The sequence below is a fragment of the Camelus bactrianus genome, chromosome 12 (genome assembly GCF_048773025.1).
Source record: "Camelus bactrianus isolate YW-2024 breed Bactrian camel chromosome 12, ASM4877302v1, whole genome shotgun sequence".
NCBI classification, from domain to species: Eukaryota; Metazoa; Chordata; class Mammalia; order Artiodactyla; family Camelidae; genus Camelus; species Camelus bactrianus.
In genome coordinates this window covers 20,866,395-20,891,911 of record NC_133550.1, presented here as the reverse complement: position 1 = coordinate 20,891,911, position 25,517 = coordinate 20,866,395, and the positions used below count along the sequence as shown (strand labels likewise).

Here is a 25,517-nt window from a genome sequence, read left to right as displayed (position 1 = left end):
CGTACCTCACGGTCAGGCGAAAGGCAGTCCTCGGCACTACGCTGCGCGCATGCTCGGAAGCCTTAAACTAGCCTCCGACAGAGGCGTATTTAAAGGGGCAGGCTCCCGAGTAAAGAAGCGCGTTACAAGATACCGGGAATTGCTCACGCTGGGGAGCCGCCTAGAGGCTTAAGGAGGAAGAGGGCGGGGCGAGGGCGGGGCGGGGGCGGGGCCTGACGGGTTGGGCCCGCCCCGGCCCTTCCTAGAACCGGGGTTCACCCGCCGCTGGCTCAGCCCCGCGGCGTCCCGCCCGCCCCCCGCGCCCGGCGCCTGGGCAGGTAAGGGATTCCGGCTGTGCGCGCCACCTTCCCTGCGGGATGTCCGAGGCACGCGCCCCGGCCTCGGTCCCTCTGCCCCAGGGTTTTTGAAGGACGGTTCGGAAGGAACATCGTCTTCCTATCTTCGGTGGAAGTGAGAAAAGTTAGGGAGGAAGTAGGTTGCTCGGGCAGCGCTTGCTGCAGGAAGAAGACCTGGGTGGGTCCCGGGGGATCAGAATTTAGTGGGAGCTGAGGCGGGCCGTGGGGCGTGGGCAGGCCTCACCCAGCCCCTCTGTGGCTCTGTCGGACCCCGCCTCAAGTTTCTCAACTCCCAGGCGGTGTGTTCCAAGAACCCGTTTACGAAAGGATATCTCTTTTCCCGAGAACCAGGAAGTAAGACCAGCACCCGGCGGAGATGCTCGCCGCGTGGAAAGCGTTCCGAACCTCCGAGATTCTAATTAGCTTGTCTCTCCAGCGTCCAGGAAATGGAAGCGGGGTTATAAATACATTATCAGATGGGAAAAATGTACTGACAGCCTGGAAACAAGAGAGGGAACAAAAGAATGAAAAGCAGCCCGTTTAGAATGGGAACAAGTAGCTCTCTTAGTGCCTCAAAAACCTGTCTGCCCAAGGAGCCCTCAGAGCAGAGTATATTCAGATTTGCCTTTTCCCTTGAAGAGATCCGTCAGAAAGTTCATATTTATCTTATTCTCCTGTTTGCATGCTGAACAATCATTTGAAGTTTGCTTTCTACCTGTCCAAGCAGAGCTCCTGATCTTCCGCACTGCAGCTAACTTTCAGGAAGTTATCACTTACCAAGTTTTAATATAGCAGCAAATAAAAATACCCACTTTGTGAAATGACTATTAATATACTCTGCCCTTTCCAACTATATGTCTGTGTGAACCGGGAATTTTTTCATATGCATCAACCAAATTAACATATTGCCACTAGTTGAATGCAGAAGCAGATATTAGAACCCAGCTGTCTTCTATTAAGTTAAAAATTAAAGAGATTTGCAAAACTGTAAAACAATGTCACTCATATTATGGGAGGAAATATGGTTATTATTAATCAAGTATATTATGTATGCTAATATGTAGGACATTTATTCTTATTTTAAATGGATTAATGAATAAGTAATGTTTACATTTCTGAGCATGTTTCTAATATGGTAAATATTGGTAATGTCACCAAAATAAACAAAATGTAACCACAGTAATTTTTGAGAGTGTAAAGAGTACTAAGGCCTAGTGTGAGAACTGCTCCCTTCCTTTCTTTCTTTTTTCCTTCCTCTCTCTTTCTATCTCCTTCCCTTTATAGCCGGACTTCCTGGAAAACTCATTTCTTCCATGCATTCACTGCTCCACTGAAACTGTTCTTCAGTCACCCAGTGGCCTTCTGGTTTCCGTATTTAACACACACATCAGTGTTTATTTGACCTTTCTGGGTCTTTTATACCACCCTATCGCCCATTCTAGAAGTCTCTGATATGCTACTGTCCTAATGGTCTTCCTGATTACCTCCATGACTTACCAATACTTAGTTTCTTTTTTTCTCTTCATTCCTTCACATTCTATCTATTCCTAATAGGCAGTCTCGTATTTCCTTGTTGCTTCAGCCAGCTATTCATATATGAATACATGAGAAGGTTCATATGTAAGCATTCTTTACCTAAACCTCTCTCCTAAGCTCCAGACCATATATCCAGCTCCTTAGTGCCAACTCCCCTAGATGGTGCCAGAGGGAGATAATTCACACTTAACGTGACCAGAACTGAATGCATGATTTCCTCTCTCATCTACATAATCGCCCAAGGGAAAAAACCAACCTTCGGCTTGTTTCCTTCAGTCTCCTCTCCCTCTAATATCATGAAATTGTTTTGATTTGGCCTTCTAAATCTTGGAAGCTTTTTCTTCTCCATTCCCTGACCATATACTTTCTTCAGGTTTTCAATTATTGATTACTATAAAGTTTTCAAATTGGTCTCTGGTCTTTTTGTCTTAATATCCATCCCTTCAAATTTTATTTGGAGGAATTCACTTAACCAGATAGGATCACACACTGCCTTTCCTTAAAACCCTGAAATAGCCCCCCTGTAGAGCTTTTGGTATAAACTTAAACTCCTTGACATGGCATACGGGACACATAATGATTGTGGCCCTGCCTACCTCTCCAAACTTATCTCTTATTACTTAATGACATGTATCCTCTGGTCCAGCCATAGCTAACTCCTTGCCTTAGCCTAACCCATGCTCTCCCATGCTATTCCTGCTGCCTGGAATTTCCTTCTGTTTTTTGGGGAACGGGAATATCTTCATTCTTTTTCACTCATCCTTCCAACCTCCCACCGCACCCAAATCTGTCTTGATATACCTCCTTCAGACCGCTTCTTTTGATGCTCCTTCTCTGGGCCCCATTACCACTCTGCTCGCACTTCTTGTGGCATTCATAATCGTTGTAATTGGTTGTGCCCCTGCTAGACTGAGAAGTTTGAAAACGATTTTTCTCTTCTCTGTAGCTCCCATCACTTAGTGCAAAGCCTAATGTATATTGAATATATAAATAAATTATACATGATATTTATTGAATATATGAATAAATGAAAGGAAATAATAAGTCTTTCTAGAAAAGAGAGTGGCATGAACAATGCTTTGAGTTGGAGAAACAGGGATATGTGGCATGAATTTTGGAGTCAGATACAGGTTCAAGACTTACCTCTTTCACTTACTACCTTTGTGAAATAGAGATGATAAAACTGCCTTAGTCACTGTGAGGATTAAGTGAAATATATAAATCACCTTGCATGTTACTGGGCAAGAAATTCATTCATTCCTAACACATAACACCAGGATCTACAGTGTGCTAGTCACGAGTTATATTTTAGTGGGCAAAAAGAGCATAGTCCCTGAACTCAGGGAGCAGATACATTGTGCAGTGAGGAAAGGTCATTAGGTTGAGTAGATGGACCTACTTAGATGTGGTGGCCAAAGAAGGCCAAAGAAAAGAAAACGCTAATATAGAGGCCTAGGACACAGAAGGACTTTTGCTTCTGACTCTTTTGTAGCTTCTGAATTTTGTACCACATGAATCTGTTCTTTACTCCCCAGATTGATTATATTGCATTTTCAAAATAGAAATATGTAGAGGAGCAGGAGAGGGATCGACAGAAGGATAGCTAAATCTGCATGGTTTGGTGAGTTGGAAAGGTCACCACTTGCTGAGAATGAGGGAGGTGGAGATAAAATAAAACCGCATGAGGAGAGCAAAGGTGTGAAATAGTCTCGGAGGACAGATGGAAGGAATAACAGCTGTGTTGAAGTGCAATGGAAAAGGGTCCCCTACATTGGTATTCACACTGGCCTGCTCAGGTCCCTTGTTCTGCACAGCTGCATTCAGCATCACTGGTGTACAGAGAAAACTGTGAGATTTATCCTTGCCTGCATCTCTCCAGGATGGAGTAGCAGAAGAAAAAGGGGACTGAGGAAATTAAGGTCCTGTCAAGAGAGTAGTTAAAGTGGTAAACCGCTGGACTTGCCATAGTAGGGAAGGAACAGTGATCAGGAAGGTCTGCTGGACTCAAAACTTGTGGTGGCATCAAGGAAGAACATCTGATGTGAAAAGTCTGTGGCTGGACCGTATCTTTTAAGGCTATACAAACTATTTCAGAACACTTTTTTTTACGTCTACCAAAGAGTATTGCATAAATGCTTAATAGTAAATAAGTACTGATTGAGAGAAATATTTTTAAGTTGAAAAATAAATCTTTTTTTAAAAATAGATTTGATGTCTGAATCTGTTTACAGGAATTTTTCTGAAAAAGTCAACTATTTACTCCTTTGTGTAAATTTCACTTGGAAAATGTCAGTATCCAAAAAAATAATAATCCTTTAAAATTTTTGTTGATATTTAGAGATGGAGAAAGACTGGACTATCAGCTAGTTGACTTTGGAGTGTTCCTCTGTTATGGTGTAATCAGTCACCAGCATTTCATTTGTTATTGTAAAGTGGGATGTACAAGCTTACAGATGTCATCGCTAAAGCTACTGTAAAATTTTAATGAGCATTTTCCATATTTTAGGAATAAAAGATGAGCAAACCCATAACAGCATCAACATATGTGCGCTGCCTCAATGTTGGACTAATTAGGAAGCTGTCAGATTTTATTGATCCCCAAGAAGGATGGAAGAAGTTAGCAGTAGCTATTAAAAAACCATCTGGTGACGAGAGATACAACCAGTTTCACATAAGGTAACATACAAAATTCTTTTTCTTTTTAAGTTCTTACATCACGACCTAGAATGATTAATAGGTATGAATACTGTCTACTGTTGCAGTTCAGAAAATAAACCTCTCTCCAGAGGAGGTAATGGTAGTAAATACCACCCCCCCCCCTTTTTTTTTTCAAATTTTGCTCCATTTTCCAGTATATCAGCTAGGCTAATATTGTGGTCTTGCCAATAAGTTTTGGGGGTTAGAATTAAGATTCCAACTTTTACTCTGGTTCTCTGGCAAGCCAAGCACATTCACTTGGTCTCACACCTGTGATTCCCAGATTGAAATAACATAAGAACATTATAAGAATTTCTAGTAAAATTCTGGAGCGTAAATGTCTAAGTGTGTGAATCTCTAAGTCACTTTAACAGTGTATTTTGGGAATTCTTCAAATTGACATTTTAAAGTTGCTTGTACACGTACACATCTATGAATAGAATTCTTAGTTCTTAGCCAGGATTTTTCAACACTATCTACAGATAATTTCCATTCTTTCTACTTGTCTTTCCTTGATTTCATGTGGCATATAAGTACAGATTTTATTTCTGTCAGTTTTTCCAGCCCAAAACTATGTGAAAATCTGCCATTGGGAGCAAGAGGAAAATAAATTTATTTGTGATTTTCAGCATTAACCTGAAAAAGAACTTGAAGCCAGAACTCCCATATTAGTCCTTCCAGGAAATGTCTCAGATGAAGGATTAACATCTTAAATTACTTGGAGGAAGCTTAATTTTAAACCTCGAAAGCCATTTTTATGGCTTCAATTAATTTCATTGAAATTAATTATTAAAAAATTTTAGAGCGTAGTTGAGGGAGTGGTGGGGGGGTAGAAAAAGCCCTTCTTTAGAGAATAATGGCAGCAAATAATAATTGAAAGAATGCTCAGACTGAAAAGTTACCCGTTTACAACTACCAGTGAATGATTGATTCACAGAGGGCTCAGCAGTGAGTGCCAAGCCACAGGGTGAAAGGTTATTGATGAACAAGGTATGTACGAGATTTTAAAGTCTTATCCGCAGGTTGTTCATGAATTGTGAAGGGGAAAGGTACTTTTGTAGAGAAAAAAATCTGAAATACCCCTCCTTAATCAAGTTATCAAACTTTGGGTCATCAGTAATGGTACCAACTGCCATTCTGTGCCTCGGGGTGTGATACTGTGGGGAGGAGACACTGTCACCGATGTAGCATTCTTACCAAAAATGTTTAACCTGAACTTCATCATGAGAAAGTAGTCAGACAGATCTAAACTGTGAGACATTCTACAAGGTGCCTGGCCCACATGCTAAAGGAAGCACGCAGACACCAAGACAGAGATGGGGAGGAGGGGACGGGAAAGAACACAAAGCTGGCAGTCTCTGTGAAGGGTAGACAGTTGTTTGTGGTATTATTCATTCAACTTTTCTGTAGGTTTGACAGTTTTCAAAATAGAAAATTTGTAGGAAAAACAAAAGAAAACTATATTACGTTTTGAAACGTTATCATCAAAACTAATTTTTAAAGAAATTTTGAATGAAAAACTGATCTGTGTTTTTCCTTCAATTTCATTGACACAAAGGAATAATTCTCTAAGTTTGTATATTTCCTGTTTCTTTAAGCAGCCTGGTTTATTAAAAATCATATGGCTAACAGAGTTAACAAGTCATATAGGGAAGTAATATAGCGCACCTTTATGTCAAGTGAGATCTAAATTTGGATCCCAATTTGTACACATTTTGGTGGCTATGTGGCTGTGGGCTGCTTACTTCACCTCTCACACTTTCTTATTACTAAATTAGCATGATATTCATAGTATCTTTGAGAATAAAATGAGTTCACGTGTGTGCATTCTGTAGCCCACTGTGAATACTCAGTGTATGTCAACTTACATTATCATCACCTTTGTCTTTTTTCCTTCTGCCCATCTTTCCCGTTCTCTATAGTTCTTGCTGATTCTCCTCCTGCCCGTTTACTTTTATACATATTATAAGAAGTGCTGTGGGTGACACAGAGGCTGGGGGTGGGGAACAATTCCTATGTGCGTGTTAATTCTATTTACATACTAATTTTGTTTTTCCATCCCTTGCTTTAAGGAGATTTGAAGCCTTACTTCAAACTGGAAAAAGTCCCACTTGTGAATTACTGTTTGACTGGGGCACCACAAATTGCACAGTTGGTGATCTTGTGGATCTTTTGATACAAAATGAGTTTTTTGCCCCTGCAAGTCTTTTGCTACCAGGTAAACTGAGTGGGTCCAGGGTATCAGTACTGAGGTTGGAAAGACAAGTGCAGAAATAGAGACATTTCCCCTTAGTCTTACTGTTTTCTCCTAGTAGATGAATCTTAGATTTACGATTCTTTTTCATTCTTTCAACTCTCCCCAAGTCTTTAACAAGCACCCAGACATAGGACACCACAGACTTGCTGTGAAGGAAATGGAGGCTTCACGACTGAACCTGAGCCCAGCGTTAAAGTCAGGTTTTGTACCAACAGCAAGTTTAGAATGATGAGACAAAGCTCTTGTTTTTTTTCGCCCTCACCTTCCACCCTGATGGATCATTCTGTGATGGAGATCTCCTCACACTGTTCCAGTGGCTTAGTGTCTAGTTTCCTCCTTCATAAGCTTTTTTTTTCCCTTTGGTGCCATTTACACCAGTGGTTCACACCCTTGAGAGTGCAGAAGAATCACCAGGAGTTCTTGTTAAACACGACCTCATTATCAGAACTCTTGAATTAGGTTCAAGGTCTATGTTTTTAAACAAGTACTTCAGGGCTTCTGAGGCAGGTGGCTCCTGGACCACTTTTTGAAAAGACTGCCTTGCCCTCTCTACCCATCTTTATCAAAATTTATGCATTCTTACTAGGCAGCTTCTTGTTAGTACTAAGAGAGTATGGAGCTAACGTGTAGAAACTGGAATGATGTTAAGTGAACCGAGTTCCTAGTTGAACTTTTTCACAAGCACTTTTTCTTATGAAAGGTTAACTTGTATCTTACTTCATTTGTCAGATGCTGTTCCCAAAACGGTTAATACACTGCCTCCTAAAGAAACTGTAACCGTTCAGCAGAAACAGATGCCACCCTGTGGCAAAGACAGGACATCTGTGATACCTGATCAGAATCCTGAACAGAACTATATGCCACCGGACTCCTCAAGTCCAGAGAATAGAAGTTTAGAAATTAGTGATACACGTAAGTAACATTTGCAGCACTTAACCATGACGGGGTTGGTTGTTAAGACTATCACTGCTTTAAAATAAGTCTCTCCTTTTGTTTCTGCATGCTAGCAGTAACTCTTTTGTGGTTCTTTTTCCCTCCTGATTTATTAAGCACCATCTTCATTGTATCAGTCAGTGTCATCAGTGAGTAGAGGCAACAGGACATACGAATACTCACAGAAGTATGGAAAAAAAACAAGTAAATATTTACATAACTGGAAAAGATCATTTGATAAAGAAAAATAAGTGACTAGAGTTTTAGGTGAAAGACCACGAAACAGAATTCTCAAGATAAAGCTTAAAATTTGAATTTAAAAAAGTGATTTTAAAATGGACTTATTTACAAAACGAAACAGACGCACAGACATAGAAAAGAAACTTATGGTTACTGGGAGGGGGAAGGGATAAGTTGGGAGTTCAAGGTTTGCAGATATTAACTACTCTATATAAAATAGATAAGCAACGAGTTTCTGCTGTACAGCACAGGGAGCTATATTCAATATCTTGTAGTAATGTATAAGGAAAAAGAATATAAAAAGGAATATATGTATGACTAAAACATTATGCTGTACACCAGAAATGGATAGGACATTGTAAACTGTACTTCAATTTTTTTAATTAAAAATTTTAGAAATAGATTTTTTTAAATAAATGAATCAAAATTTAAAAGTGGTTTTACTCTCTTCCATCATACATAATCCAAAGTTGTGACTGTTTGCATATGTATGAAAGTATCCACATTGAGAAAATACTGAAGTTATTAAAACCAATTTCTTTTTTACTGAAGCACTTTTTTCCTTCTCTTATTGACACTATAGGTTTTCACAGTTTTTCATTTTATGAGTTGAAGGATGTCACGAATAACTTTGATGAGCGGCCCGTCTCTGTTGGTGGTAACAAAATGGGAGAGGGAGGATTTGGGGTTGTGTATAAAGGCCTCGTGAACAACAGGACCGTAGCAGTGAAGAAGCTTGCAGCAGTAAGTTCTATTTTCAGAAAGAAAAAGAATTAAAGGAAGAATTGATTTCTAGTGTGCTGTATAATACATTTTAAATTAATCTTTAGGAAATATATTGTTTCAGTGTGCATTTTCTTTAAATAAACATCTCTAAGCTGGTAGTTCTTAACACTTAAAAATTCGTTGAAAGCTTTGGACTCTATCCCTACAAATATGTAGTTATATACAAATAAATACAATTATACATATAATTTGGGAAGATTCACAAAATAAAGCTGAGAAACCCAACTCTTTACAGTGCTTCATGCATAATCAAGTTTAAAATGGTAAGAGATAAGAAAATTTTGTAAAAATAACTTATTTGCATTACTTTTCTCATTTAAAAATAGTTTAGAAAGCATACCATAAGAAAAAAATTTAAAAATTTCTTATCTATGTCCTTTGTCCCCATTTCTGTTAGAGTGTTTACTGTTAAATTACTGATTTGTTATATTTTAAATATATTATTGGATTCTAAAAATACCAATACAGTGCATATTTATACGATAAAGTTAGTCACCCTTTGTCATCTATGTGGCAAATACTTCTGCAGGTCTTGTTTTTCTTTTTGCCTTCAAATTTGCTTATATCTTCTACTACACTGAATTTTTTTCCCAGATGTTAATGCAGTGGAATCTCATATTATGTCATTTTGTTCCCACAATGACTCAGTGAGGTTTATATAGTTGCATGGTTTATATGGTTTTCTTCCTTCACTAACCAGCCATGAAATCTTGAGCAAATGACAAATATTTCTAGTTCTTGGTTGTTCTATAAAATGGGGAGAGCGATGCCTTATTATTTTAAAGAAAACCGGATTAGCCAGATGATCTCTTGTACCCATTCCAGCCTGGGAGCCTTGGGGTTATTGTATTGTATTATATTGTATATTATTTTATTTTTTCAGATGGTTGACATTAGCACAGAAGAACTGAAACAACAGTTTGATCAAGAAATAAAAGTAATGGCAAAGTAAGTGAATTTGTGGTGTGGTACAGTGAAAGAGAGCACGACAGGGAGTGAGGGACCCGTTTTCTTAACCAGAGTGTGCCATGAGCTAGTGATATTTTCAAATATATAAGTTAAAATAAAGGGCTTAGATTAGAGGACTTGAAAGAACTTTGATTCTTTAATTCTATGACCACATATACTCATATGTGTGTAGATTAAGCAGCAGTCATTGTTCTAAACCTAAGTTACATGGAATTTCAACAGGTTTTCTGCTCCCAGAAATTTATGAGAGGTAAATTGTAGATATATTAGATAGATGGATAGATAGATATCAAATTATCCCTTAGCTATAGCTATAAGTTAACACCCATAGACCAGGAAATTGTTATATGCAAGAATGTTTAGAAGGCATTGACTCAGTATGTTTGAAAACATCCAAGAAGAAAGGATGAAATAAATCAGGAAGAGTGTTCTAATAGTTATAGTGATTGATACCCGAGTGCATACAATAGACCAGAAACCTTGCAGTGTATTTTATGAGCATTGTCTCATCAAATCCTCAGTTGTTATCACCACACCACACGCATGCTTTTTTTTTTTCACTGAGACTTAGAAACGGTGAATAACTTGCCCAAGGCCACATAACCAGTAACTATGTGAGTTTCAAATCCAGATCTGTCTGATTTCAGAGCCTGAGCTTTTGATCTAAATCCTTAAGGGGGTTTACCAGTGTGTACTCATCAGACCCATTGCTATCAATCAGCAATTCTAGTTGTTTAACTTTAAGAAAGAATAGATTGGAATTAGTTCATTCACAGTAAAAATAATGCTCACTGAGAAGAAACTCTTCCATTCAGGATTTGTCCTCCCCACTCATACCCCCACTCTCCAATCCTAAAAGTAACTTGTTCAAAATAGATTCTCTGAGAAATACAGGAAAACATTTTCCAGATAATAAAAACCATCTCTAAGTATATCATTGCGAGATAACCACTGCTAATATTTTGATGTACTTGCTTCATGATAAGTGTGTAACATCTTCCCCATGTCATTAAAATAATTTTAAAACATTTAAAATTATGTGCAACATTGTAGCATATATGGATTATATTTAACCATTATCCTTCTAGGTTTGTTTTAAAATTTCAATATTACAAATTAAAATTCCCTTGAATCTTTTTGTACATAAATCTTTAAATGCAAATTTGCTTATTTCACCAGGATACAGTTTTAGAAGAATTATTGGTTTTGAATGCATGAACTTTTTAAAAGCTTTCTAAGTATTTGTCCAAATGGCTTTGTAGATGAGTTATGATCATTTATACATCTACCAGCAATGTATTACAATTACAAACTTCACTGCTACCTCACCACCATTAAATATTATTACTATTTTTCAGTAAGTACCAATCTCCGAACCTTACTAGCACAATGACCTTGGCCAACTTTCTTAACTGTCTATCCATTAGTTTTCTCATCTATAAAATGGGATAATAATTTTAAAAATGAAGTTCTTCATTGAATTATTGTAAAGATTAAATAAAACAAAGCGGTAAGTCACTTACCGCAGTGCCTTCTATATAGTATAAACTCAGCAAATGTTATCTACTCACCTAAAATGTGCCGGTTTGGTGGAAAATGAAGCACTTACTGTTTTAATTTGCACCTCATGAACTATTTCTAGGCTCTCCTTTGTATTTGCTCATTTGATTTTCACATCATTTGTGTTACTAAATAGGTATTGTCCACATTTACCAGGTAAAGGTGCTGAGGCTCAGTGAGGCTGTTAACTTGTGATAGGTCACATTTCCAGAAGGTGGCAGAGTTAGACTTTGAACTTAGGACTGAACTCTGAGCCCAATTTTCTTTCTGCTTTACCGCAGATGCCTGCAGTCTTGTTAGACTTCGACTCTCTTTAGTTGTATTACTCGTAAGCGTATAAAGAAACTCAAATTAGGTTATAAATAATAGATATTAAAAATCAGAAATGTGTACATTAGATGTGATTCAAAATCAGATGTCTGTAAGTCAGTGCTTTGGATCCTTGAAAGGGTTGTCATACAAGTTTCAACAGACTTCTGGAATTCTTTTTTGTGTTGTCACTGAAAATTGTGCAAACAAAAGTAAACATCAGCCTAGTTCTTAACCAAACTATTACAAATACCAATGGTCTGAGTTCTTGAGCTTTTACTATAAAATGAAGAGAGATTTTGCTTCTAATGTTGATCAATATTGGCTAAAAGAACTGTTTGCAGAAAATTATAAGCAGTTATAATAAACATATGTAAACATGTTAGAAACATATATATTATATTACAATGATGTAAAGCATGTAATTATTTTCTTGCGCTTTTTTTTCTGTGAAAGCTTTAAATTCAGTAACTTCCAACCTATAGCTAAATATTATGTGTGTATCATAATAATGTTGAGTGGAAAATTGTTTGTCACAGGTGTCAACATGAAAACTTAGTAGAACTACTTGGTTTCTCAAGTGATGGAGAAGACCTCTGCTTAGTCTATGTTTACATGCCCAATGGTTCATTGCTGGACAGACTGTCTTGCTTGGTAAAATGTTTGTTTATCAGATTGTTTGGCTTTCGTTTCTGTATTGAAATGCTAATGTTTACTTTGTAACAGGATCATTTAATCTATATTCATCTTAATATTTTTCCTGATCTCTGAAAACTATCCAGTTGATATGTAAACAGCGGGAATGGCTTTTCTGTCAGGTCATGATCTAAAATGTCAAGTTATCAATTAAGGCTAGACTTTGAAGATGCTCTAATATATTTTTATTGTTAAATAAGAAATGCAGATCCCTATTTGATCTTATTTAGGGACAACCTAAAAAAATGATAGTCCTAAATTCTTAGCAATGTAGTATCATTTTCATTTCTAGTTGCTTAGAAAAATATTCTGTTATATATTGTCTTTGGGTTTTTTTTTAATCCTCTTCTTTTTTTTTTTTTTAAATTGGCTTGTTTCTTACTTCATAAGGATGGTACTCCACCACTCTCTTGGCACATGAGATGCAAGATTGCTCAGGGTGCAGCTAACGGCCTCAGTTTTTTACATGAAAACCATCATATTCATAGAGATATTAAAAGGTAAATGCTACTGCTAAAAAGCCTTCAGAAAACTGTCTTCAGAGGATAATTTTCTCTCACTCGTTCTATTTGTTATTCACTTGCATGTCTTACCCTGGAGCACTCCATGAAAGCTCTCCTCACTCAGGATGCCTGTAATCTCCCTTACTTCATTCCAGTGACCCATTTCCAGTTCTCATCCTAAATGACCTTTTTTTCTTTTTAATAGTATGTTATTCTGTTCTTCTTGACCATTTTGTCTTGTCAAAATTATTTTCTTCTTTTCTGGATCACTGCTCTTTTCTGAATCACTTTCATTCTCCATGGGTGCATTTCAGTTTTCTTCCTTGTTATGTATTTATTTGGTTAACAAATATTAATTGAGCACCTACTATGTGATAGGTACTGTAGATGGTGTAGTTAGCAAAAGTAGCATTTGTAGCATCTGACAGCACAAAATTATGATAGAACTTTAGTGTGTATTCTATAATGTTAGTATAAAGAAGAGTTCCATGAGGAAATGATATTTAAGCAGAGATCCAAAGAGTGAACAGGAGATAGATGGGCACAACTTGAGGGCAGCTAGAGAACATGGGGAAAGAACATTCTAGGAAGGAGCCACATTTGTAAGAGCAGTGTTAAGTGGGCATGATGAATTACAGGGAGTGAAATAAATGCTGTAGGACTGAAGTGCAGAAATTGAAGGGGTGATTGATGTAAGATAAAATTATAGAGGTAGGCAGGCAACTAAGCCCTGTAGGACCTAACAGATGAAGATAAGGGCTTTAATTTTATCATAAGTATAATCAGCTGCCATTGAAAGAAATTATAAGTAGGAATGTGGCATCAGATTTAAGTTTGGAGAAGATCTCGTTGACTTGAGCGTAGAGAACACTTTGTAAGAAGGGGTAGTTTAGAGACTATCATAGAAGGCTTGGTGGTTGCAGTTCGTATGAAGAGACGTGAACAGATTTGAGAGATTAAGATGGCAGGACTTGCTGATTCTTGGCTGCAGAGGGGTCGGGGAGAGGGACTTGTCAGGAGTGACACTGGGATTTATGGCTTCCAGAATTGCATTCTGGAATGATTGTGGCATGATTCACTTACATGGGAAGCACTGAAAGAGGATCAGGTTGGAGGTGGAAAATGTGAGTTCTCTTTCACACGTGTCGTGTTAGCAGTTCTTTCAAGACATACAAGTGGAGATGTTAAACGGTGATGTTGATGTACATGTTTGGAGCTAAAAGATGTCCCAGCTGAAGATACCCATTTGTGTATTACTTGTGTATAGGTGATAACTGCAGAGCTGTCCTATGCTCATATGAACTTAAGGAGAGATACAGATTCAGAATAGTTCCTAAGATTTATTCCTGAGGAACTTTAAGACTTAATGGCCAAGTAGAAGAGAATGAGTCCTAAAAGAAATCTAAGAAGGTGTGCAAGTGAGCTGAAACCCAGGAGAGTGTGGGATTCCTAAGAACAAGGGAAGACATTTTCCCAAGAAGGACTAGTCAAAAATGTCAATTACCTTTTATAGATCAAGATGAGGGGTGAAACATAACCATTTGATTAGTGCCATGAAGGTCATTAGTGACTTTATGGGGACCTACTTCCATGTAGTGACTGGGTCACAATTCAGGTTGCAGTTGAGGAGAGAGTGGGAGTCGGAGAACTGAGATGTGAGAATAGACAAGTCTGGTAAGACACTGAGCCGGTGAAGGGGAGAGCTGGAAATAGATGTGTCATTTAGGCAAATTTTTTTAAGATGACAGACACTAAAGCTTGCTTTTTGCCTGTGGGAAGAGGAGGGTGATAGAACAGAAGAGAGAGGTGAGATCATTTATAGGATAAGATTCCTGAGAATGTAGAAAGGAGTCCAAGTAGAGGGACTGGCCTTAAATAAGAGGAAAGACACCATCTCCCATCTGTTACACATTGGTGTATTCCAGTTGGTGCATTCTTGCCTCATCATCTCTTCTGTTCATCCTACAAATTCTTGCTGAGTGGTAACAGTGACTTCAACTGCTCTCTGTATGTAGTTGACTCTCAACTCTGTATCATCAACCTCCAATCCTATATTTTCAGTATCTCCAAACCAAACCACCCCACTGAGATGTACCACAGCAGCCTCTGAGTCAACATTTCAGAAATCAAACTCACTTCTCTTCCAACCCAAACTCTTCCTCCTATATTTCCTTCCTAATCGAGTGAAGTCCGTATTCATCGTGTCTCCCAAGCTAAAGACTTCCTTGTCCCCCATATCGTACAAATTACAACGTGCTATGAGTGTGCCTCAAAATGTGCACCTCACAGGGGAGGGTATAGCTCAAGCGGTAGAGCACATGCTTAGCATGCACGAAGTCCTGGGTTCAATTCCCAGTACCTCCTCTAAAAATAAATAAATAAATAAACCTAATTACTTCCCCCCCCCAAAAAAATAAAAATTAAGAGAAAACAAGTAAGATGTGCATTTCCTTTTTCTCCCCAGTGCTCTGCCTTCACATAGACCCTCACTGTCTCTTGTGTGCTTTATTACAAGCTTTCTGGTCATCCTTTAATCAGTCTGTACCAGTTCTCATCCATGCACTGCTGTGTGGCCAGCCTATGGTCCTAGAAATCAAGTCTGGTAACATCAGTTTCCTACCATGAAAGCTTTAGCTGGTGTCCTGTTGCCCACAGGATAAAGTTCGGATTCTCTCCATGTTCCACTGATGCCAGTTTCTTCAAACCGATCATATGTTTTTGTATTTTCATCACTGTGTTCATGTTGCTCCATTTTCCTGAAATGCTTTTCTCTCCCTCATTTAACATCAACTTCTAATAATCCTTCAAGACTACACACATTTTTTACCTTCTCTGGAATTTTCTGCAGTTTCTTCCTGGCACATGGTGGTTCTCTCAGCCTCTCATACCTACTATTATCATTATGGAGTGCTTACTGGATTTGAAAAAATTATTCGTATACCTTTGTCACAGACAAGACGGAAGATTCCCCCGTACCCAGCGATGGGCTTAAATACTGTGTAACACACTGGGAATCCCCCATAAGGTTTTGTTGAGTGAAAGTGTGAGTATATGAGTGAATGCATAAAATGAATGAATGAAGATCTTTTAGCCATATTCTTTCCTCTTTGGAAAATTTCAAATACCAAAAAAAAAAAGAAAAGAAAAAGAAAAAGAAATGGAATAATTGAGATACTTTGGGTGGAAATTTGTTTTTAAATGAATTGAAGAATGTTAGGAAAGGAATTAGGAATGGTGCTTTAGGATACTTTGAGGGAAGTTACCCTGTACCAAATTACTTGTGAAATAATAAAAATATCTCTCATTAATGTGGACAATTTTATTTCATTTTTATTCTCCTAAAATTTTTCCTCAAGAAACAAAAAGGAAAAGAAGATAATTACTTGTCTTTAGCTTTACTCTGAAATCCAGATTTATTTACATAAACGTTTAGGCTTTTAGGATGTATATTACAGAATGGGACACTCTGTAAATAATACATGCAGTCATGCACCTACCTAAGAGACTGTTTGATTGGCTTAAAAAGAAAACGTTTTGTCTTTCAGTGCAAATATCTTACTAGATGAAGACTTTACAGCCAAAATATCTGACTTTGGGCTTGCACGGGCTTCTGAGAAATTTGCCCAGACAGTCATGACCAGCAGAATCGTAGGGACAACAGCTTACATGGCACCTGAAGCTTTGCGGGGAGAAATAACGCCCAAATCTGACATCTACAGCTTTGGTGTGGTAAGTTTCATATATTTTTTTTCTCACTTATATGTATATATATTATTAGGAACAATAATCATTCTGGCTTATAATGGTGAAATTACAGTAGAATATTTTGAAACACCCATCTTGCTTATCTCTCTTATATAAAGATGTAAATTATTCACTTTAACCTCTCATTCAATGAGAAAATTATAAACACTTCTCTGAATTTGTAAAATTTTTAAACTGATTTCTGAAATTACTGCATGAAATTTTTTGGGGGGTGCACTACTCTTATGAATTAGCCTGAAACTTAAATCAGTGCATAAAACAAATCATGTCAGACAGTATGCACTTTAGTGTCGTATTTTAAAAATGAAATATTTTTTTAAAGGAAATATCCTTGGGCGTTTTCTGATCTACCAGTCGGATCCTAATAACTTAAGATGAAAGTGTTGGGAGGAATGGTTGGAAAAATTGGGTGTTCTTTATCGTAGTTTTTCATATGTCCTATTTATGGATTTTTACCTGCAGAGCACTGTGAAGTTAAGGCGCAGGGTTCTAGGGTATGCCTAGGATTTAGAAAATAATATTCTCCTGAGAGCAAGAGAAAATTATTCTTGTGCAAAATCTTCTGCAAAACAAAAGGAGTGTCCAGAATATGTGTTGACTGGGGCTGATGATTTAGTAAGTTGCCGATAGAAAATTGCTTGCGGGAATGGGTGGGATCCAAGATGTCCGGGAAAAGGGTAGGGAGAAATAATCACAGCTCACGTTCTTCACACTTTCGTGACTAACAGACATAATGCGATGGTGCAAATGGTGAATCAGAGTTCATAATCAAGAGCCCTGTTCCTTCGAGTTTCTACATGCTGTCTTGAGTCATATTTGTGGATTCTTTTTTTTTGTCTTCATAGGTTTTGTTGGAAATAATAACTGGACTTCCAGCTGTGGATGAACACCGTGAACCTCAGTTATTGGTAATTGAAAGATTCATTTTTCCCTGTCCTTTTTGCTTTGCATGTATAATCTAAATTTATACAGATATATTTGGCTTCTAGAAATGTCACTTTCTATTGGCAATCTTTCTGTTGGCAATTACAGAGTGGCATATGGAAAGAGCATCAGATAGTTCTAATCTCAGCTCTGCCATGAAGTATTTGTGAAGCTTGGAAAAGTCATATGTATTCTATGTTCTGCTTTCTTTGTGGGTAAAATCAGAATAAAACTATGATTTCTGAAATGTCATCCAGTATATTTTTATTTTGTTACTTTCAGGGTGATTACTAACAGCCTTTTCAGCTCAGAAAGGAAAAACAACATGGCTTCCTTTGAAATTTGTGTCAGAATAGAATTACTAATAAATTATTCTCTATCCATTTCTACTATGGAATATTTTTTATACAGTTATCATAGAAAACTTCACCTATGTGTTATATTAGATATTCACTAACAATTATATAAATAGACTAACAATGCTAAAATTACAGGAAAATTATGGCATGCCTTTTTTTTTTCCCTATATTGTAAATTTTAAGAACTTACAGGATCTTTTTATAAAATTAAAAATTTATGGAAATACCTACTACTCTGAGTAAATTTTTCTTAAAATTGGTTAAATAACTACACTGATTTTACTTGAATTTATGTGTTCTAATGGGACGAACCACTGTGACAAATTCAGACAATATGTATATACCAGATTATTTCCCTACAATGAGAATTAGAAAGTTAAAAGGTATAATTGATCAGGGCCTTGGTGCCATATTTTTAAGAGAAACCATAAGTACAATATCTATATATTACAATATTCCTACACGTGTCCCTTATGTAACTGTGTATTATACCATGGTTTCCTGGATACGCAGTAAGATGATATTACATGCTATGTAATAGTTCACGTTAAAGTATGTTTATAGAACATAATATTACTGCGAAAAGTTAGTATTTTTATATTTCATAATATTTTACAGTAGCACAGAGTGAAATTTTGTTTTCATCAAAGAAATAAAATCCTCTGTCTCCTTGGTACTTGGAGGTCAGGAAAGAAGCCTGGGCTGGAGTTACAGTTTTCGAGCCATCCCTGTAGAGGCACAGATAAAGCTTTGTGTGTAGATTGGATTATATGGAGAAAGTGTGTAGATTAAAAATACAGGAGGAAAAAAATCACCACAAATTGGGGCTTAAAATGACAAATTTATTCTCTCACAGTTCTGGAAGCCAGGAGTCTGAAACCAGGACTTTGTCAGGGCCACATTCCCTCGGGAGACTCGAGGCAAGAATCTTCTCTAGCCTCTTCTAGGTTCTGGTGGCTGTTGGCATTTCCTGACCTGTAGCCACGTCACTGCAGTTTCTGCCTCCGGGGTCACACTGTCTTCTCCTTTGGGTCTGTTGTCTCCTTTCCGTCTCTTACTCAGATGCTAGTCATTGGATCGAGGGCCCACCTGGGCGATCCATGATGATCTCATCTCAAAATGCTTAACAGAATTACACCCACAGAGATGTTTTTCTCCAAATAAATTCACATTCACAGGTTCTGGGAATTAGGACTTGGACCTATCTTTTTTGGGGGGAGACCACCATTCAACCCACTGCACCATCCTTGTCCCACACCACTCTCCCTCGTCATTACTGTTTCATCGTGGCCCTGCCCTCTCTTTCTTCCTCCCTCTTTCTCTTTGATTCAACAATTTGAGTACCTGTGGGGAAGTTTGCCTATGCAGTGAGAGAGGTTCTGCATTCAGAAGTGGGAATCGCATGATCAGGAGCACTGCAAGAGGCAGACCGCCCTGTGCTGGCAGCCTAGTGAATGCTGCTGGTGGGTGCATGACAGCAACTAACTCAGGCACATAAATGCACAAATCAGAAGGCAAGTGGCTGGAAGTTTCTAGGAGGTATGTTTAAATAAATAAAATAATCTTCATAGAATTATAATAGTAGATAGTAAAGTAAGAGTCAGTGTTATTATGAAATAGAGTAAATAATTAAAATGTATTATTTTGTTTTATAATGTAATTTACAATACTAGAAATTAATTATAATATAAATATAATTTATATTTATTTAGAAATAAATTTATAAAATTTATCTGATTTGCTTCACTTTTATTTGAAACTCTTATTAAAGTCTGAACACTTATTTTAAAGCTAGATATTAAAGAAGAAATTGAAGATGAGGAAAAGACCATTGAAGATTACATTGATAAGAAGATGAATGACACTGACTGCACTTCCATTGAAACTGTGTACTCTGTTGCCAGTCAGTGTTTGCATGAAAAGAAAAACAAGAGACCCGACATTAAGAAGGTATTAGTTGTTTGTACTTATTTAAAAAGTGAAGGAGGTGGCGTTTGTCACTGTTTTCCTAAGTGTATATTTCAAACCAACTGTTTAATGCAATTCTTTTTTTTTTTCTATCTTTTTTTTTTATAAAAGGTTCAACAGCTGCTGCAGGAAACAACAGCTTAAAACTTCACTGGAATAGACTCTTGACTTCTTATATATGGCTATATAAATCATCTTTTAAGCTAAATTTTTTGTACACATTCTTCATTACCTGTAACAAGGCAGCATGGTTATTAAAGCTTGTGTAGAACCCCCAGCATATAGAGCAAACAGAAGCAGAGCTGCTATGTTAGTACTTAGCCCTCCTTTCTTAGTGTCCCTCTGAGTTCTCACGGTAATCCCTGAGACATCTCCTGGGAACCTAACCAAACAGTCTGAAAACTGCAGAATTACAAAAAAGAGGACTGGACTATAGGGTGAAAAGACCCAGGGCTGAAGCCCAGCTCCACTACTAATTTTCTATAAAGCTTTGGGCAATCCTCTTAGCTGCTTTGGACCTGGTGGGGTTTTTTCTTTGTTTGTTTGTTTTACCTGTAACCTTGCACTAATATCTACTCTGCCTCTCTGATGGGTAATCATGGAAATCAAATGATGCACAATATGTACAAAGCACTTTGTAACTTGTAAAGTGATGTAAAATTTAAAGTTTATGTAAACAATTATAAAATCCTATTACAGTGGTTTATTTATAAGTTCATGTTCACAGTGTGCTGTCTTAAGCAATCATACATCACAAAGCAAATATGCTCTAATGATCTGCCCATGACAATATGGCCATTATTAGATTACGTTAAATGGCAAATGTGAAGACATTTTGCAGATGCAGTTAAGGTCCCTAATCAGCTGACTGAGTATCAAAAGGGAGATGCTGCTGGGTGGGCCTGACCTAATCAGGTGAGCTCTTAGAAGAAGTCTGAGAGATTTTCCTGTGGGCCTTGAAGTAAGCTACCAAGTTGTAGGAAGGCCATACTGGCTAAAGTCTGTGGTGGCTTCTAGGATATAAGGGCTACCTTCCAGCTGTCAGCCAGCAAGAAACTAGAACCTTGCTTGTACAACTGCAAGATACCGAATTCTTCCAACAACCGGAATTAGCTTATATGAGTACTCCAGACTTTAGATGACACCATAGCCCCAGCTTACACCTAACTTTTGGCCTTGTGAGATCCTCAGTCACGAACGTGGACTTCTGTGCCTAGACTTCGACGTACAGAAGTGTGAGATAATAAATGAGTTGCTATGAGCCTTTAAGTTTGTCGTAATTTTTTATACAGCAATAGGAAATGAATGTGATAATCCCATGATGATTCTCCCATGGGGATATCCCATCATGACCACAGATTCTGTCCACAGTACCAAGTGTCTGCTGTTATTCATTCATTCAGTAATCTTCATATCATTATTTCTTTCATTAACACACACAAAACAGGAGTATGTAGAGTGAGCTATAGTAAAAGATGATCATCCTCTGTATTACATTCTTTAGACCTTCCTAAATGCTTTCTTGGGAAACAAAGATAGTATACCTTTCAAATCACCCTTATCAACTAAGTTCTTGAGCAGAAAGAAACATTTACTAGTGGAAAAGGAAAATAAAGAAAAAGACTTAGTCATACTCATCACACTAATCTCAACAGGAACTCACATCATTTGAGGCACAGTTTAGCTTCTAACCCTGAAAATAATTACATTATTTTAAAATATAATGATAATTTAACTATTTCTTGAAATAAAAGCATATATGTAAAATGGCATGTATGTAGCTCTGGTTATGGACTGTGACCAAACCATATTACAGATTTTTAAGTGAGTAAGCCGTTTCATTGATTTTGAAAATTTCACAGTATCATTTGGTAGATGTTTCCATTCCACTGAATGGAATTGATATCAGATTTACCAAAATTAGTCATGGCTGCTCTCTCAAGACAAGACTGTACCTTAACTCTTTTGAAAGCGGCAATACAGTAAATCCAAGATTCTGAAGCAAGCATCAAGCACACTGTTTCATGCCTGATGGTGTCTGACACATCGCGGCCCCCTGAGCTTGTGTGACTGACGTAGCTCTGGGGATGAACAACAGACTGCCCAAAGCTCACAGCTGCACAGGACTTGACTAAAGTTCCCAGGAGAATAATGTACAGGCTCTTTTCACTGTTTCCTCAAGGCAGAATTTAATAGCTTATGGTGACATCGAGTTGAAATATTTTCTTAACTTCATTTGGAATGTGCTTCCCCCTAATCTTTTATAGAAACAGAAAAAAATTAAACAGATTTTTGGGGGAAAAAATGTTCGGCAGAGGCTTTGTTTGCAAGGCTTTAATGTGAATGTTTAATGTTCCCTTCAACGACATTGTGCAAACCACTTTGCTGTTCACCAGAAACTAACACAACATTGTAAATCAGCTATACTTCAATAACAACAGTAATAAAAAGCCAATTGCACATCCAAAGCTTTTGTTCTCTAGGAGCTGGCTCTCAGGAGAAACTATCTGTTCAGATGAAGGTGATAATATTCAAGGAAATAAGAGAATATCGGGTAGTGAAAAGTGTTAAGGAAACATTAAAATTATGTAGCGTGAGAGAGAGAGACTCCCTTGGCTAAGATTTAACAGCACCCAAGTTAAGAAGAAGAAAAAGAAGAAGAAAGAGGCTACCAGTGCATAGTCTCAGAAAGGACTAAAATGGACTGTAACTTTAATAAAGAAAATATAAAACTTAAACTGAATCAAGTTTTATTTGTGTGTTAGGCTGTGTTATCAGAGGCCCTTGGGTAAGACTTTGTCACAAAGTTTCTACTACCATTCTGGGAAAAGGAATACTGTGTTTCAGATTATGTCAAATATTTTTTCCCTCTGCTGGCTATTTATGCTTCAGGGTAATTTGGTGAAGATAGTGACTAAGAGCATCTAACCTGTTTGCCTTGCACTGATGTCATGTTTATCTGGCAGCCTTTTCATTTTGATTTCTTGTCTGGATTTGCCTTTCAGAAGATAATGCACAGTGACAAAGACTGTTACAACCTACATAGTTTCTATTGCAGACAGTATTTTTATGATGAGTAAAATTATATTTTGGTTTATCCTGAAGTCTTTTGAGTTTTGATAGTATGAATTAAACTTCAGAGACTGATTATCTTAGACTGTCCCACAATGCTGACATCCAAACCCAAGACTGAGTGACCCTTTCTCCTGCTCCAGCCATTCTAATAGCCAAATAGTGTCTTCGCCTCTTTTAAGAATTAAAAAGCAGTTAACTCTATGGTGGTAATCATGTTGCAATATATAAGTATATCAAATCAACATGTTGTACACAAATTTACATGTTATATGTCAATTGTATCTTAATAAAGCTGGGGAAAAAGAATTAAAAAATTAAACAGGGACTACATCTTTAGCCCTTCCTCCCCCCTATAAAATGTCTAAATAATGACAACACTTTTATTGTAAAATGATGCATATCCCCATCATATATTTTGAAGGAAGACTAGCATCCTTCTTTATAGTGATAACAGAGCTTGACTATATGATAAGTTAATGAGTGGCCTTAAAAATGTTGACCAATATCTGTTTAAAAATAAACTCAATATCACTTCCATTAGTGGCATCCATTAGTCAAATATTCTTAAATCAATTCGTAAGTTAGTAGAGGAAACACGCTATAGCTTACTCTCTTAAACACATTAGGAAGCCCTGCCATATTAAGATTCTATTTTGGCCAAGAAAGATCAATAGTAACACCTGCCATTAAATATTCAGGCCCAGAAAATGCTAAAGGAGCTCCAAAAATTTGCCTGTCCCTAAAAAATAAAGAAAAGGCTGGCAAAAAATGTCAGAATTGATGTTTTCCGAACTGGAAAATAATCAAAAGTCTTGCAGCAATCCCAAGAGCATTTATTCAAGGAAAACAGCTGAATCTCAGTAAAAGCAGCAAGCTTTGTGGCATTTTTAACTTAACCCTAGTTCCATCCCCTGCTTCCTAGCTAGGCAGTAGCCTTGAAAAATAACAGCCCACATTTGTGGTGCCAGAGGGAACAGAACAGAGCTTATTCTGAAAGAATGATAATTATTTGACCTGTCTGGTGGTTCCCTGGAAGACCCCATCCAAAGGCTTATCTTTATTTGACCAAACTGAAGCTAATCTAGTGCTAAAAGCTTCTGTGTGGAGTCATTTGTCAAACCATTTACTGGCAAATGTTTTAATCATAGCTGCCTGAGGTGATGAGTAACATTTGGGACAAACACTAGGCTAAACAAAAAACTTGAAAAATTGAGGAATAAGATGTCTGTTAAGGCTTTGAAAGTCCCAACATATTCCCAGGAGCCTAGAAAGCCATGTACAAGGCCATACACATGCTCAAAAAACCTAAGGAGGCCCTACGCTCTCACTGTTGGCTGAACTTCAGGCTTTGTACAAGCAAGAAGTGAAGACTAAGAGGCTAAACTGCCTGGCTGAGTGTGTACGGAGCAGCGTCTCAACATGCATACAGAGCCTGTGGCAAAAACTGGGAGATCTACTGGTTTCGAATATTTGAGGAATCTCTACCCATTCATTAGCTGATTACTAAGCTGAGTAGCGACTTCAGTGGCCACACATCACAAAGAATACAGACTTCACAAAGTTAGTTCATTATAGTCACTAAATAACCAATCACTCAAACAATTAGCAAAAACAACAAACCTTGGGGGAGGGAGCAGATTCTAATGTTCCAAGTTGTCAAATTACATTATTTTCAATGCTCAGTTTTCAACAAAAAATATACTAGACATGCAAAGAAACATTAAAGCAAGGCCCATACCCAGGAAAAATGAAGGTCAATAAAAACTCTACCCAAGGAAGCCCAGCTGTTGTACTTACTAGACAGAGACTTCAAATCAGCTATTTTAAATATGCTCAAGAGCTAAAGGAGATCATGTGTAAAGAACTAAAGGAGAGTATGAGAACAATGTCTTACCAAACTGAGACTATCAATAAAGAGATATAAATCATAAAAAGAAGACAAATAGAAATCCTGAAGTTGAAAAGTACAATAACTGGAGTGACAAATTTACTAGGGGACCTAACGAGCAGATTGGAGCAGGCAAAAAAAAAAAAAAAAAAATCGACAGCCTTGAAGATAAATCAGTTGAGGAACAGAAAGAAAAAAGAATGAAGATAACTGAGCAGATCCTCAGAGACCTGTGGGATACCTTCAAGATAGCCAACATGTAGGATGGAGTCCCAGAAGGAGAGGTGAGGAAGTGTCAGAAAGAATACTTGAAGAAAGAATGGCCAAAAACTTAGCAAATTTGATGGCAAACAATCCATACATCCCAGAAAGTAACAAATGCAAGTAGGATCAACTCAAAGAGATCAACTTCTAGACACATCATAATCAAAGACAGTCTTGAAAGCAGCAAGAAAAGAAGAGATTCAGCAGGTATAAGGGATCCTCAATAAGATCAATTAGCTGATGTCTCATCAGAAACCATGGAGGCCAGAAGGCAGTAGGATGACATATTCAAAGTGTTGGGAGAAAAAGAATGTCAACCAGTAATTCTAACAAAACTATACTTCAGTATTGAAGGAGAAAACAAGACATTCCCAGATAAACGAAAGTTGAGAGAATTTGTTATAAGAAAAATCTGCCCTTTGAGAAAAGAGGGGATCCTCCTGATGAAGGAGG

At 37.4% G+C, this 25,517-nt stretch overlaps 2 protein-coding genes across 3 annotated transcripts in view; one reads left to right on the top strand and one right to left on the bottom strand.

Moving 5' to 3' along the window:
- PUS7L (pseudouridine synthase 7 like) overlaps window positions 1-137 on the bottom strand; it is a 142,676-nt gene extending 142,539 nt beyond the window's left edge. Inside the window, exon 1 of the mRNA XM_045506989.2 lies at window positions 6-137. The gene's annotated coding sequence lies outside the window, so the exon portion shown is untranslated. The remainder of the gene's footprint in view (window positions 1-5) is intronic.
- A 51-nt stretch (window positions 138-188) lies between these two features.
- Window positions 189-21,106, top strand: IRAK4 (interleukin 1 receptor associated kinase 4). Of its 2 annotated transcripts, none has more exons than XR_006720271.2 (12): window positions 189-317; window positions 4,378-4,547; window positions 6,641-6,786; window positions 7,555-7,737; window positions 8,582-8,742; window positions 9,668-9,732; window positions 12,162-12,276; window positions 12,709-12,818; window positions 16,367-16,550; window positions 17,432-17,494; window positions 19,665-19,819; window positions 19,949-21,106. XR_006720271.2 is itself a non-coding variant. In XM_010970552.3 (12 exons), exons 2-12 carry the CDS (start codon window positions 4,387-4,389, stop codon window positions 19,979-19,981), a joined length of 1,380 nt encoding a protein of 459 aa, XP_010968854.1. In that variant the 5' UTR covers window positions 191-317; window positions 4,378-4,386; the 3' UTR covers window positions 19,982-21,106. The 2 variants fall into 2 exon arrangements, 1 of the variants encoding a protein (XP_010968854.1); XM_010970552.3 differs by having other exon boundaries at window positions 191-317; window positions 19,661-19,819.
- Window positions 21,107-25,517: the final 4,411 nt, after the last annotated feature.